The 16,169-nt window shown below is 39.4% G+C and overlaps 2 protein-coding genes across 2 annotated transcripts; one reads left to right on the top strand and one right to left on the bottom strand.

Annotated features, from left to right (window-relative positions):
- The first annotated feature begins 297 nt into the window (after positions 1–297).
- Positions 298–9,589, top strand: LOC100378689 (uncharacterized). Its single transcript, XM_006823354.3, has 16 exons — positions 298–351; positions 846–984; positions 1,537–1,779; positions 2,127–2,186; positions 2,847–2,984; positions 3,230–3,259; positions 3,365–3,406; positions 3,554–4,369; positions 4,469–4,617; positions 5,403–5,540; positions 6,245–6,386; positions 6,708–6,725; positions 7,490–7,519; positions 7,666–7,759; positions 7,875–8,127; positions 9,284–9,589. Exons 2-16 carry the CDS (start codon positions 897–899, stop codon positions 9,434–9,436), a joined length of 2,394 nt encoding a protein of 797 aa, XP_006823417.2. The 5' UTR covers positions 298–351; positions 846–896; the 3' UTR covers positions 9,437–9,589.
- A 4,242-nt stretch (positions 9,590–13,831) lies between these two features.
- Positions 13,832–15,809, bottom strand: LOC102803396 (uncharacterized). The gene is made up of 5 exons (XM_006823347.3): positions 15,661–15,809; positions 15,427–15,555; positions 15,145–15,261; positions 14,626–14,776; positions 13,832–14,267 (listed from the first exon to the last, which is right to left on the bottom strand). Exons 1-5 carry the CDS (start codon positions 15,733–15,735, stop codon positions 14,152–14,154), a joined length of 588 nt encoding a protein of 195 aa, XP_006823410.2. The 5' UTR covers positions 15,736–15,809; the 3' UTR covers positions 13,832–14,151.
- Between the last annotated feature and the right edge of the window lie 360 nt (positions 15,810–16,169).

A 16,169-nucleotide genomic window follows, 5' to 3' on the forward strand; every position in this document is an offset into this window, starting at 1 on the left:
ACTGGCGCGATTCACCGCTAGAGCGCGCGTCTTACGTAGGAAAGGTATGTTGGGCGTCGTGTTGGGCCGATTTCAAGAATGGACACGCGTTCGAGCCCGAAGCATGGTGTATATTGGGTTTTCAATAAATGGAATAATAAATAGTACGATTTTTAATTTAATAAAATAATCAATAACATTCATTGGAACTTGTTATTAAATTATTGAATATTCATATCAGAATTAATAACCAAATAATCCCGCATACAATAGATAGTATTTCTCGATGGGAACCATTACATATGCTCAGTTGGGTAAAAACAATCTCACACGCACCAATTTTTTCAATCGTGTCGTCGTTGCTTTCAAAAGGTAGGTCTACGTTTTGTTACTTTCCATGCATCTCGCGCTCCAACGTGAATACAAAAAATTTCTATTATTTCTTTACATATATAAGTGATCAACAATGCCAATGTTTTGATTTTCTTAATTTGATAAGTGATCAGTTGATTTATATTGAATGTGCTGAATTACTTTTCATGTGTAAAACTATTAATGTATTTCGAGGAATTGTGTGTACAGTTTCATGCGTCGCAATGATGTGCAAAGTCTAGTCTTGATGAAAATGTGCTTAAAATTATAAAACGAATTGGCCTATATTGTGTAAGAGCGACCGCTACCGAATAATCTCAGTCCTACGTTCGCATAACTCAATCTGACGCTACAGTCAACGTTGGCTCCTCGCGGTCTGGAACAACGGTTCGGAGAAAAATCAGTCAGTCTAGTCCAATAATAACTTCACGCAGGAAAGTAGCCCGGCGGTATAACCCTAATTTTAATGTTACATATTATTTTTTATTACCAAGAATAATATACGTTGAATCGTTTTATACTGGATAAACTGCCCACCACCAATAATGACCAGGCGAAGTGAATGGTGGACGCTGGTATTCGTGTACCTGATGGTCAGTCACCACACCATCAACGCTAAATCCGTTCATGGAGGTAAGATAAATGTGAAATTCCACTTTAGTAGTTATAAGAAAACCATACTACATCAAACGACATGGTCCGTCTGCCAGTTTTCGTACGTCATGCCAAAACGAGATTCACTTCACACCAAATGAAATGAAGCGATTTGATTCGAGCCGCAACAAACACAATTATGTGACTTCACGTCGCACTAAACAAAATTGTTCCGACTGTCACTTTTCGAATGTCGCACGAAATGAGATAGTAACACTCGCTTCGAAACGAAATGGAGTTAAGCGACTCCATGTCATACCAAACAACTTGAAAATGGCCTGACAGTCTCTTTTCGTAATAGTAATAGTAATCTTTATTATTATCGTATTCATGTACTAGGACATCATGATTGACCTTAGTTGCAACACACACAGAATGTTAAATTCAGCGAGTGGGCATAAGTTACTCCAAATGAGATGGCGTGACTACTCGCTTACACTACTAGATAGGTGGCGAGATGGCGAAACTGCGGCCTAAGCCCTATTGGAACATCATACAGTTTAACTGACTATTTAACTATATTTCTCTCAGTTCTCAGAAAAAGCGTATTACGCAATATATATGCTAAACTTGAACCAGGAACGGTACCAGATATTCATTTTCGCCGCGATGCTGTTGCTGGTATACAACCCCAGGTCGTTGAGACGGTACAAGTCGAGACGGATTCGGTGTCACCTTCAGAGGACGATAAGGCAGGCAAAGCAGCCCGTGACATAGCTCCACCCGGGCCAGCGCCAATGACGGGGAATGATCTTGGGACTCGTCGCCGGGAAGGTATGTAAAAATTGTACGTAATAAAGCCATGCAAAAACATTTTGAACGTCGACGTCACTAGTATGTTCTCTCGTTGATTTGAATTTGTCTAAGATATCAATGTGTAAACGTTCATTCGTGTTGAATATATGCGCTACATGTACGAATGTTTGAGATTAGAGATATTCGAACACATTAGAGCAACCATTTAATGAAGTGACAGTACCATTTGATATAACGTTAGGGCCTTTTCCACTTGATTACGGTATTGGTGGCCTCATTTTTACTGGGAGAAACGTATTTGGCGCACAGGTTGAACTGTTCACGATGAATAATATATGAGTTATAATGTACCAATTTATTTGTAGTCATCATTGACGACGTATACGTGTGTGAAGACTATGATTACGACTCTCTGGGCTGTACAGGTAAGAGCACACATTTAGTTCACATGTACGGCCATAAATTAAATCTCGAGAAAATTGATATTTTGTATTTAACCTTAGCCCCAGCAACTTAACAAATTTTATAATTAATTTAAATGATATGTTAATAATATCTTTATTTTTTTATATTTTGTAAGTTTTCCGAAATTAGATAATGCAAATCAGATAAAACCACCAAGATCATCGTTCATGTTCTTAATGGATTTAGAATGGATTATAATAGTTTATTATATGACATAACAAACGCACAGTTGTCGAAATTACAGAGGGTACATAACGCAACAGCTAGGATTGTTTTGAAGAAAAGAAAATATGAGCATATTACACCTGATTTAATTACTCTTCACTGCCTTCCAGTAAAGAATCAGATTGTCTGTACAATGTTTTTATTAACATACAAAACCCTCCATGGTCAATCCCCCAAGTACGTTACAAAAATGTTGCATAGATTTCTGTATGTGCAGTACACATGTAGCATGCCCTGTCAAGCTATTTAACAAATTGAGCTAAAGAGTTTAAAATTTCATTAGAAAATACATTTGTTGAAAAAAGCACACGAATCTTTTAATTGTTCTTTGTTTGTTAAATAAGTTAAATAATTCAATTATGATCTCATCTTTTAAAATTTCTATGGCAACAAAGACGAAGACTGTTCATCCGAGTGTGATGATTGGATACAACATCATGGAGATGACGATTTTCTGTTGAATGAAGACGGTGAATGCAGCATGGACTTCGAAGATTTTGATTTCGATTTCGTCTTTCAATTGATGCTCGATGGCAAGTGCACGCATACATTCTCAGGCTCACATACCACCAGACCAATAGAAACACATAAATTAACTGTACATATCTATTCGCATGATATTCGTATGCAGACGAAATAAAACAAAACACATATTCAGTTACCTTGAGTTTATACAATCAAACGTTTAATGTTAATACTAGTAAAATATTCAAATATTTCGAAACTAACAGTTTGTCAAGATATTCATGGATGCATTTATTTGGTTTGATTTTTTCAGCTGATGAATGCGATGAATTTTGGGCAAATGGTAAGTAGCCACTAAATATTATATTGTAATGGATGATAGCCTGAATTCTTTCATGATACATGCATATAGACAAATGCAAGACTAATATTGTTGCTTCTTTCACAGAAGAAAATGACTGTGAATTCGGTACGTTAGAGGAAGCCAAAGGTAATTATTTTATTACTTTATATCATATTGTAGTTATGTCACGTGTAAACAAACAAACAAACAAACAAACATACTTTCGAAGGAATGAAATTGCACCCCAGATAAAAAATGAATCCGAAATATGTGTTTCATATTATTTTTTATCAGATTACTGGTGCGAAGAGGAATATGTGATAGAACCCGTTGTTACTGAGCCTCCCACTGAGCCACCAACTGAACCCCCTGTTGTTACTGAACCTCCTACTGAGCCACCCACTGAACCCCCTGTTGTTACTGAGCCTCCCACTGAGCCACCCACTGAACCGCCCGTTGTCACTGAACCTCCTACTGGGCCACCCACTGAACCCCCTGCCGTTACTGAGCCTCCCACTGAGCCACCCACTGAACCGCCTGTCGTTACTGAACCTCCTACTGAGCCACCCACTGAACCCCCTGCCGTTACTGAGCCTCCCACTGAGCCACCCACTGAACCCCCTGTCGTGACTGAGTCTCCCACTGAGCCACCCACTGAACCACCTGTTGTTACTGAGCCTCCCACTGAGCCTCCCAGTGAACCCCCTGTCGTTACTGAGCCTCCCACTGAGCCACCCACTGAACCCCCTGTCGTTACTGAGCCTCCCACTGAGCCACCCACTGAACCACCTGTTGTTACTGAGCCTCCCACTGAGTCTCCCAGTGAACCCCCTGCCGTTACTGAACCTCCCACTGAGCCACCCACTGAACCCCCTGTCGTTACTGAACCTCCCACTGAGCCACCCACTGAACCCCCTGTCGTTACTGAACTTCCTACTAAGCCACCCACTGAACCCCCTGTCGTTACTGAACCTCCCACTGAGCCACCCACTGAACCCCCTGTCGTTACTGAACTTCCTACTAAGCCACCCACTGAACCCCCTGCCGTTACTGAACCTCCCACTAAGCCACCTACTGAACCCCCTGTCGTTACTGAACCAGTAGTTACGAGTAAGTAAATATTCAATATCTCACTAAAATCACATCTTAATAGTCTAGAAGCCCTTTCATTGTCCCCACCAATATAAAATTTGTATTTCGTTTTATTAGCGGTAGATCCCGACGACGATGAAGTTGTTAGTGGAATTGAATCGTCTTGTGTTCCTCTCGGAGACCATAATGCTATTAAACTTAACAGCAATTCTGGTTGGATTGTACTCGCTGCAAATGACGGAGATTGTTACCTGACTGTGAATCTGGTAAGAAATTTGATCTGAAGTGACTTTTAAATCGTTGCCACTCTAATCACCAAAACATATGGTGTACATTTAGAACGGATGGTTCCATTGGATATGTAGGTACAGCAGTGTACCTCCAAAGGGGAACGATTTGAGCCACTGGGTCTCGAACACATACAACTGAATATATAATCCTTGAAAAAAAGGGCGTTCTTCAATCCTAACAAATTGCTAAGTCGGTATGGACATCATTCACAAGCTTCAAAGAATCAGAGTTTCAGTAGAAAACGGCTCGCACTACATAAAACAAATACAAAAACGCGGTAATCTAGTCAGTGAAGGGGAAATTTGTCGCAACATTTTGTTAAAAAGCGTATGGAGTATCGAGGTATTAGCGACGCATTCCTGTAAATTTGACAGGGGTTTGGATTTGGAACCACTTTAAAACTAAAAAAATAGAAAGTATGTGAAGCCAGAAAAGCAGTATCTGGTTACTGGGCTCTCGGGATTCATTGCCTCTTATGACTTATCATAGTAACGAAGTATAGTACGTCACGGTATAAGTATAATACATTTATTTTCAGAGAATTGATATCTGGAACATCCCAACTGACTCATAACATTTGTTTATTTATAGTAATGATTTCCATTGCCTATGATTTATTTAACTTGATTGTTTTTGCTTCAATAGTCAACTAAGGTTACTATAGCAATAGTGATTATACTATCACACATCAACGACAAGCAAGTTACTACCCGGGGTGGGGAACTTATATGCTGTTGTTTTTGTTGTCCGGTCTTTTCAGGTCAATCCTATGCTAATTATCGGTGTAGATATTCAAGGGAGACACGATGCCTCGGAATGGGTAACGTCGTTCACGGTTAGTTATAACACGTCCGATGACACCGTGGTGAATATGAGTGACAAGGACGGTAATACACAGGTAAAGATCACTGCTGTTATTCAGTTTATAAACGACGTGAAATGACATGTATTAACATAACTCTGAGACGTTTAGAAAATAATGTTCGAAAACTAGGACTGCGGTTATCGAAACAATTATTAGGCGGTCAAGTGATCATGTGACGTCGTGAGTGCCTAACACAAGATGCTTTACGTGTTAGAAGTACGAATGCCACCTCTGACAAAACCCTTATATGAGCGCCAATATCTAGGCAACGGCGATGGAAATGCCGAACGTACAACATGTAGTAATCGCACAAACAACAATGTTTTTTTGGGGTTGTCAAGATGAGAAATGTAATTGCTGCTCATACTCGCCTTCCAAACCATGTGACTACTCTCCCCAAATGCTCCTTCTAGTCTAGTATTTTGAAAGTTTCCTCTTTTTAGAGATGCCTCGATTTTGTCTCTATCCTGGATAAGTATGTAAATAACACCGAATACACGGACGGCATGGTAAATAAAGAAACATGTGTGTGACTCGAACCGGCACCAAACCGCCTAGCTTCACGTTCGGACCTCCCACTTGTTCTTCCGTCAAATTCCCCTCTCCTGGATTCCATTTTAAATGTTAATGGTATGATATCTGTCTTATCCTAAACAACTATTTAAAAAACTATTCCCTGCCCAAGAATTTTAACAGATTGCTGGATGCTATAAAGGTCGATTACATTGTCGTTTCAGGTGTTCGACGGCTCGAGCGACCAAGACACAATAGAGCGTGTAATATTTCCCCAAGCGATCGAGACAGACACGGTGACAATCACTCCGATGTCACATACGGGTGACTACACCTCCATGAGGCTGGCTCTTCTGACGGAAGTAGGTAAGTACTAGTGTGGACACTGACGTAATTTACTTTAGTAGCTTGTTGCTAATGTTAGTATAACCCGTCCCTCTATGATCCCTGTGTTGGCACTCAAGGTACTAAAGTACTAGGATAACCATCTACTCTTTTATGCGAATGTTATCGCTGAATGTTTCCGAAAAGTTTCAAAGTATGACTTATGATCTAGGTACTTGCGATGCCCCCTTCACCTTCAATGCCACTGCGTCACTATGGGGAATATATGCATGTCTGTATTGCAGTAAACTGTTTGTTGAGTTGAATGCCTTAACGATTCGGATGTTGTTTTCTTTATTGCAGTTAAGCAAGACGAGACGGGTAAGATTACCACTAAATACGTCACTGGGTAGATGTTACGCGTATTGGGAAATACTTAATCGTTTCACCAAATTTCGGTGAAGCATGGGTGAAGTAATCACTACCCAAAAAAATAGAATGCGGGTGCCATGCACATGAGAAATTAGTATATGTAGAAAGAACAACAAATAATGTCAATCAATAGGTGATTTTCCGAACAATTGCGAGATCTCGCGAGATGCATGAAAGACGCGCGTCGAACGTCTGCCGCAAAAATCGAACGATTTGATTTTGAACTAGAATTTCTTTATTTCGCAGCTTACATTGACCGGCCGATCTTCGACAGAGGAATATTGCTTGCGAATACCCTCACTTAATCGAAATTGCCTATCATCAAATGTGGACAGCACATTATTAAGCATGGAAATTTCCCCGAAATACTTTCGCGTTTGTCGAATCCCACGCGAGGTTTGACGCGACTACGACGCTATGACCTTTGTTTGTCCTGTTTTTACGTTCGATTTCACGCATAACGCGTGATTCTCGCAGTGTACGGAAAATGGTCTATAGGGAATCAATTTGAATACTTAAGGTCAGCAAGGATAAATTTGAATATTTTTGAGCGTGTCTATCTGAATAAACGTACAAGTAATTCAACACGCAATAACAAAAATATTTTGAACATGTTCAAAAGTAACCCGTATTAGTTCAACTACCGGTAATGTCAACTTCACTGTTATAGTGAAACACCAATGCTAACGAGAAAGTACTGCAATTATTTTCAGATCCAGTGATCGTGCACTCAGATGACACAAGTGAGTACATTTCAACTTGAAACTATCGTGATTGGTTTAGAACTTTGGGAATTAGGTAATCATTCGTCGTTTTTTTTTTCTATATGACACCATTCGTGACATAGAGGCAAAGCCAAGGCTAATTTAAGTGTTGCTTATTTATTCAGGCTACCAACAGTGTTCAGCGGGACTAGAAAAACAGACAATTTACGATTGGCAAATATATGCATCTTCTTGTCTGCCTGAAGCCCAGTCGTCAAGGTTTGTCAACTTACATCTGTTAAAATAGAACAATTATCGAGACAACTATTATTATTCATTGCGTATTATTGGGCATTTCATTGTACCTGTTTATATTAATTTACTTTCTCAATAGATGTCGCTTGAATGAGGTGCACGAAACGGGACGAAGCGCCTGGTGCGCAGATCCTACAGCTGAGGGCGAACAATTTTTAGTCGTCCAGTTCGGTTACAACACTGACTATTCGGTGAAAATTCGGCCTGTCACAGGTATAATTACACAGGCGCAGGGTGATGCAGAACACTGGGTGCACACATTCACTTTACGATACAGAGTCGAAGGAATTGGTTCGCCATGGGTTGATTACACGGAGAATGGAGCGATACGGGTAAGACTAACCAAAACGTACTTTTAATGTAATGACACAGGATACAGACAGTTCGTATTTTATAATTATATTTAAGCCGTAACAGCAACGTTAATAGGATGGAGTATGCAGGGTATAAGTTTGCGAGTCGCAGCCGATAAATCGTCAGTCATCGTGCGTAGCGTTAATCTATTTCAATATGTTACCGCGTGAACCAAATTCGAAATCGTCGTGTTTCGCTTAAATGTCTTCTTCTCCGTGTTATTGTACAAAATGGTACACTTAAATTATTTTGTAACAAACCCACTTGATTCAGTCATTGTCGGTGAAATCAATGTATGCCCCGGTCACCGGGATTATATGCAAATCCAAGTATTCTAAAATTCGTTGTCGGTAGTCGTCGCGTAGCTATATACGACGCTGAGGTACTCTATCACCATCGCTAGTTTTACTAAGGGGGAAGTTGATATCGTTGCACGGTTTTCGATGGATTGGTTCGAAGTGGACGCGCAGGAGTTTTTCATCGTCAAAACAATGGCCCCTCTACGACACGTTACGTCGTTTTGCGGAGTATTCGAAGAGAAAATTAGCTTTGGTGGCAAAAATAAAGTTTTCGCGTGAGAACACGTTCTATCGCCCATGTGTTAGCATAGGCAAAACTACTGAAACTGTCATATCTCCTTTTTTTTCAAGATGTTGTTCCAGACACATTTCATTGCTTCCAATTTAAAAAAAATCGCAATTGAACGGGTTGTGTTTCACTTTCTATTAATCTATCAACTCCGTAATCCACAGACAGGGATATAACGTTTATCTCAAAAAATAATTTACGTATCTTATTATTCCATATATGACTTTGTATAGCAATAAGCAATCTATTCGCAAAATATAAAAAGATTCTAAATACTTACGTGAAACTGTAGTGAGCAGCCATGAATTTGTTTGTCAAATATTGAATGTTACTATGCACACAAAGTGTACCCACACAAACACGGTCTCTCTATCAAGAAGGACAGTGATTTTGTATACAGACTATAATATGGATAAACAAAATTTAAAAAAAGAGTGAATAAGGATGAAATTGAGATATACGTTAATTAGTTAATTAAGTTTATATTATTAGAATTATCTCACTCACTATACAAATGCTTACTTTTTGTTCTTTTTAAACTTTCAGATCTTTACGGGTAATTCAGACGGTCAGAATCTCGCGGTAAATACGCTAACCGAGCCGTTCGATGCGAATGCTGTACAGATCGTGCCAGCAAACTTCCACAACGAAATGTGTACCAGATTGGAGATATTGGTCGCCGACATAGACGGCTGCTAATAAATATAACCTGTCTTGTATGTATAACTACCAAATAAAATATACTCGTAACTCAGCCATTACACACCACAATATCGCGAGTTTTTATGGTGTCAGTGTGACCACGTGTACATGTATTCGTAGTGGAACAAATAAAAGTCACGTTGCATAACAGTTGTTGTCAGTGTTATAAGTACGGAATGTATACGCATCGATGCACACAAGAAGGCTAACAAAAAACAGACCCATAGTTTCGATGGCATATATCTTGCAAACTAAAGGAGTATTTTTTTCGAAACTTAGATCTTTCATAATTCTTAAAGGGTAGTGGTCGTCGCGCCGCGCATGTGCGGCATTTGTATTGATAAATATGTAATTGATAAGTTTATAAGTCGTTGATCTGCGCAACAGTCAAAGTCGCAATTTTGGTTTATGAGTTCCATATCTCGCGCATGCGTAGCGCGACGACCGCCGCCCTTTAAAACCCATATGTGTCCGGTCGGCCTGGCTCGAGAAATCATGATGGTGAAAGCGAAATTACACGAAAGTGCAGAAGACACAGATGTGGTGAAAATATAATATGCGTATTATCTACGCAATATTAACAAATAAAACGACTACGTATTCCAAACTATTGATTTATCTTGATCAAAATAAAACACACCTCATAATCTGAAAATCTAAACTAAAAATGAACGATTGAAAAAAGACTATGTACTAGTAGTTCAGTCTACATTTGGCAGTACAGCGTCCGGCATCCCATTGTCTGTAGTTCTACTACTGGAACTGATACTGGACACTCGACTTGGGAGATACGTTGTAGTCGTCTTGGTTCGTACTGAGTAGTACGGCCGGGATGTCTTTCGTGCCTGTGTAGCCCTAGTTGTTGGATAGACGTGGACGAGAAGTTTAAAGCGGTGTAATCTTTCTTCTGTCATAGTGGCGCTTCTGTTAGCGACAAACCAAGGCGACATGAGTGGCACCTGCGGCATGATAAAGGTGATCTTGTTCGCTTTGCTTCGGTCGCCTTCGTAATGCTCGTTTGCTTCGTCTTCAGTTAGCATTTCGTCGACACGCCGTTTGATCGTTTCTTCTAGATCCGATTTTCGTTTTTGGTCTTCGCTGCCCGACTTCTCAATTAACGTCAACTGTAAGTTTTTTCTACAATTTCTAAATCCAGTCATATGATTCGAATAGCGCAGAGGAAATGCGTTGTAAGTTTGGTGATTTAATACTGGCTGTGTACGGTGACCACCGACGGTGAACTTCCCCGACATACGCTCCTTTTTCTCACGTTTCTGAGACTCCGAAATGTCAGTGTGTGTTTGATTAAGAATAGTTTCCCGGAGGCGTCGCGCCGCTTCATGGCAGGTAAGTTGGTGTCGTCTGGCTTCCTCGTAACATGAATACCAGTTCTTAGTCACTGGTTTATCTTGTCGGGTACTGATTCCCATTTCTTGAAGATGTCCAGGCTGTATTTGACTTTCATGACGAAACCTACGCAGACATGTTGTTTTTGATTCTGCGACGCACCAGTTATAAATACACGCACATACACACAACGACGAACAGTCGATTGACAAGCGATGACGCGCGCCTATGTGACGCAGTGTGACGCTCACACGCTTGTGGTAAGTGCGCCCTCTGGTGTCAGGATAAGAAGAATAGACGACTTTCGCGGAAGTCGACGATACGCATGCCGTTTTGGGGTGTAACGTAAACTTGCACGCGTGATATTGTACTTCTGGGTGTACCAAATGACGTCACAAAAATAAAATTCTTTTCCATCAACTATCAGCAAACTGACAGAGCCATGACAGAGCAGGAGTATTTTTGCAGCCCAGCCTCGCTACTTTCGGGAAAGTCGTCTATGCTCGAATCCGTATCACAAATGTAATTCTCGCTATTTGGGAAACACACCGTTTTCAATGGATACTATGCTTCTATTTCACGATGTTGTATTCAATATTATACCAGTAAACCAAGCAGTCGGATTTGTGAGTGCTTCAGTCTTGCAAGCACCCTCCGCCGACCATATTGCAGTCGATGAACGTGATGATTGTCATTAGACTGGCGCAGTCGGGGCGATTAATTTGTTTTTGTAGTTTAATAAAATAAAAAAAATCGCGAAATGGAGGTGTTAGCGCGAAATCCCCTGTAACTGCGAAATCACCCCGTCGGGATAATTTCGCGCTAACACGTTGTCTCTTATTTAGTTTTATGCATCATTCAAGATGGCGGCCCCCATATAGTAAATATCGTATTTATTTTATTATCACATGTGCGCCAGCTGACTGTGATTGTCATGTCTGTTTTTAATATACTGGTCTGACTAATCACGAGCCAGGTCATAAAGTTCGCGTGACTGCGCAGCCTTATCAGGGCCCACGAAAATTCAAACTACATAGTATAGTTAATTTTATTTAAAAAAAAAATTATCTCGTTATACTTGTACTACTTATAAATACATACTCGTAATAAAAAGAAGGTCAATGCCTTAAAATGAGATACTACTGACTTGATGACCGTTTTAGTATTCTAGGCACTGATTGGTGAACTGATTGGTTCAAATTGGACGAGAAAATAATAATAACTGGATGTCAAATCAACTATTTCTTACTGGGTTGTGTGTGGAATACCTGTACTGACAAAGCTGGTGTATTGCTCGAGTATTCCACTACGTAAACACCAGGAGATGTTTATGTTGTTGAGAAATAGCACCTCAAAATAAATGACAGATCTCCGACAGTGAATATGTCATTAATGCTGCTCTTCTGAAAGCCTTTCACATCAAAACTACTAGAGTATACTTCTCTGATTATCTCTTGACGGTGAACCCATCGGGGGAAAAAACGGTGTCTTCGCAGTTGACATGATACCATCCTCGGCTTTATTGTAGATTTTGTAACTGGGACTTTCCTTGTTTTATATCCATATTTTGTTCTATAATGCTATTATAGTCCAGCCGCCCCATCAGAAATTTCTCCAGTTCTTGGTCACGGTGTTATTTGTATTTCCTCGAGCCAACGGACAAGAGAGATTTAATTTTGGTGTCACAATGCCTACTGTGAATGATTGCTGGTCTTGGCAAAATGATATCCAGAGTCACATGCGTTGTTATTATTTTCCACCCGATTTCGGAATATTACGCGCTTCGATATATTGCTCACCGTTCGGTTTTCTGTCCCCATTGAAAATCATACCTGTCCATCATATGATGAGAATGATCATGAAAATCAAAGCTTAACAAAGTTGGTCTGTTCGTGACTAAATGTAGCATGTATTCACTCATAAAACGTCACACATTATGCTTTCTATCAATAAACAATTAATAGTTAATAAGTGAATTTTGCATTTCGTGATCGCGATTTATCTCCAAGGAGAAAATGGTTATACATTGTATTGCGAATTCAAACTTTACTCTAGAGTTCTCCGTCTATGTGACCCAAAGTTCTAATTAGAGATGCAAGGACAAAGGGCCAACGTCAACATCACAACATTATGTGTCTAAGTGTTCGTAAAATATTAAGTAAAAATAAATAAAGATAACACTTTCAAACTTCACATACAATGTTATTCATGTGGCCCGAAAGACTTGGTTATATTTTGGGTCAAAGATCAATGCCCCGGGGTCACCTAACACTTATTCGTACTACCGTAACCACAAGGTCTAAATTATGAGAATGGGGTTTGATATGGGCGTGACGCAGGTTGGGAACTCTTCCGAGTGCTGTATACACAGAAATTCAGACATTCATAACCCATGGCCAGTTTCCAACACAGAAGGCGACTAAAATATTTTAAATATGTTATAGTGTTATTGGCTGTGAAAAGACGTAGCCAGGTCAAATCACACTATATAACTATTCAAGCTATCCCAAACAGAAAATGTCGTTATGGTCTTTACTGACGTTTTCATGTACAAAATTAAGTGCAAGTTCTTATAATGATACAGACAGTGAAAGCGAATTCCATGTCCCGGTGTAATCATAGTTAGCACGTTGTCACATTCGTTAGTGAATGATTTTCGGCCAATGATAATGCCCAAACGCCCATCCACCGGTAAGTCTGTGGCACACTCACTCAGGGTACCTCAGTCGGGTGTTCCATTCAGACGTTATTCCTTCTTTGTGGAGTGCTTGCCGGAACACCTTGAAATTCATGATGGGGCACCTAATATATATACAATGAATAATTCTGTCTAGCTCTATATAAATGACATGGACAAAATTCGTTTTCAATGGCACGTCTATATTCAAATTTAATAATTCGGTCGCCTGTACGAGAAAACATGACACAAATCACCATCAGCAGCGACGAGGAAGGGGTCAATCAAACAAAAGCATACCAACTCACACCATGGAAGTAAAATTACCCCCATGCTCTCACACACTCGTAAACAAATACAACAAGATATTAATTATAAGTGTGTTTGTATTTGTATTAGCAACGCAGATACGTAATATGTAAGTATAGTTTTTAAAAACAACACATCAAATTTGTTTTGACTCGGTGCATTGGAAGCGGTAAATATCTACCTGATCTTACATGTAAAAGAATCGGAACGAACGCGGTTAGAATAAACTGGCGGTTAGTTGAAAACGTGTAAACTTATTTTAACGGCAGTACAATTTCCGGATATGTAATTATAACAAGTATCTGACACAAGTTAGAATGTTCTGTAGTAACGCGTATCGGCATAGACGAACTTCATTCAGATATAAAGTAATGCCGCATTATACGTAGTAACATCTATAGACCAACCGACACTCGTAAGACCACCATCCAAAACCAATATACGTATAATCACAATAGGTATAGTAGTAACAGTCTAAGGCACGCTTCATCATTTCTAGAGTGAAAAAATCAATCGGAATGTGTTTTAAAAGCACTACAAGTTCATGACATTTTAAAAACAATTCTATCAAATAAATGACTAAAGACAAACACAAAGAACAAAAACTTATTTTCGTGCGATCTCCCTGTAGTATTAAACCCAACTATGGCAGCCTTTTTGAATTGAAAAATTGACAAAATGCATAAAATTTAGGTTCATAGTGCAAACACTAGTTCGGGTGCCCTAAGTTGTGTTCTTCAGATTTTGAAAAAGTTAATCACAAGAATAATTTAACAAATTTTCAATAAATTGCTTTTCCAAAAGCGTGTTAGAAAAACGTCAAGTTAATCATATAACAACACAGTCTACTGACCGGCGTCGCCATGTGGTACGGGTTCCATCCAATATATATTTCTGCCCTCGCATTTCTCGGTGATTATTTCGCCAAAGCAGTTGCTTTTTATCGGAACGTTATCTACGGTGAGGTGCTCCTCGCTAGTGTCTCCGAGTTGTGGCTCGACTCCCTGTAGAACAAATCGATAATGTTGTCAGAATCCAGCATTTAACAACAAAGGTACGTGTAACTATTGGTGACTACCACTCAAAAAGCGAAATAGCATAATTTAAACAAACGACGAACACCGGAATGGCTGATTTAATGACATTAGACTTCATATATTATAATATTTCATCATTGAAACGTGGAATAAAAACAAAAAAGTACAAACTTGTAATTTCCACAGAGTGAATATAAAAATGTTTCTTAAATTTAATCAGTTTTAAAATATGTGATAGTTAGTGACATCCAGATTAAAATATGTTTAGATTTTAGTCAATTGCTTGTTAGTATCAAAGAACAAAGAGAGGATGATAAAACTATGACATCACATACCTCATCGATGGCATGTTTTAAGTCCTTCTTCAACTTGGATGGGTCTACGTTTCTACTCGCACGTAATGGTCTCGCGAAACATCTTTCCCCAGTTTTAGGAACGATCACCTCCAATCTCTAAAAAAATACTAGTAGTAATTAACATGTTTTCGGGCACAGGCAGGGACAACATACTGTATACATGTACACAACACCCGCGTATTTGTAGATATATATAATGTATTGAATTGTATACGATAAAACGCATAGAACATCTGAGGAGTATGTAGTTTGTATATTTACCTGGTTAAAGTCTTTGATAATGACGGCATCGTCAGAACCAGACGTGACGTACACCTCAGTGTTTCTATTTTCATCGATCGTGATCTCCTGTTCACCATTTCCGATTGTCAATTTGAAGCTAGATGGCGACTGTTCAAAGAACAATTAGAAAATTCAAATTAAAAATAATTTCTTATCGCAGAAATCCAAGTAATGAAAGTTCATACAAACAAAACTTCGCGTATATTAACTTACAGTGGCGGTATCATTAACTGGGATTGAAGCAACGCAGGCGACTACCGAAGCAAGCAGAGCTATGATGATCTTCATTTTTGCACAAGCTGACAATTTTCAAACAAGATGGGATAAGTCTGATGGTCGCTGACAAAGCCGAGTCTTCAACATTATACTGAGGTGGACGATGCTGGAGCATTTTTATACCCTTGGTTTATTATTATTATTTAAATAACGTGACATTAGAAGGCGGTTCGATGGGTGGCGTTTAGCCAATAGCCAAACATTAACTCATTCGCTACATCCACAGCAGGACAAGGAAATATAATGAAACTGTTTTCTATTTCGTTAAAAATTAGTTATTTCATGCATGCGGTATCTTCAATTCATGACAGATTGTGCATCATTGTATAACAGGATGGGGGGGAATAGGGGATGCAATGGGGGAAATCCCTCACACTGAACACAGTTTGAATCCTGGGAATGTATCCTGACATGTTTATTGACGATTGTGGTCTCAGGTTCCCTTG

Source organism: Saccoglossus kowalevskii, chromosome 1 (assembly GCF_978046115.1).
Source record: "Saccoglossus kowalevskii chromosome 1, keSacKowa6.1, whole genome shotgun sequence".
Classification (NCBI taxonomy): domain Eukaryota; kingdom Metazoa; phylum Hemichordata; class Enteropneusta; family Harrimaniidae; genus Saccoglossus; species Saccoglossus kowalevskii.

Excerpts from the sequence above, each read along its gene's own strand:
- LOC100378689 (XM_006823354.3), top strand. The coding sequence starts at position 897 with ATGACCAGGCGAAGTGAATGGTGGACGCTGGTATTCGTGTACCTGATG. Across the intron at positions 985-1,536 it reads CGCTAAATCCGTTCATGGAG|TTCTCAGAAAAAGCGTATTA; the intron begins GTAAGATAAATG and ends TATTTCTCTCAG. Across the intron at positions 8,128-9,283 it reads CGGAGAATGGAGCGATACGG|ATCTTTACGGGTAATTCAGA; the intron begins GTAAGACTAACC and ends TTAAACTTTCAG.
- LOC102803396 (XM_006823347.3), bottom strand. The coding sequence starts at position 15,735 with ATGAAGATCATCATAGCTCTGCTTGCTTCGGTAGTCGCCTGCGTTGCT. Across the intron at positions 15,556-15,660 it reads CAGTTAATGATACCGCCACT|TCGCCATCTAGCTTCAAATT; the intron begins GTAAGTTAATAT and ends TTCTTTGAACAG. Across the intron at positions 15,262-15,426 it reads TTATCAAAGACTTTAACCAG|AGATTGGAGGTGATCGTTCC; the intron begins GTAAATATACAA and ends GTATTTTTTTAG.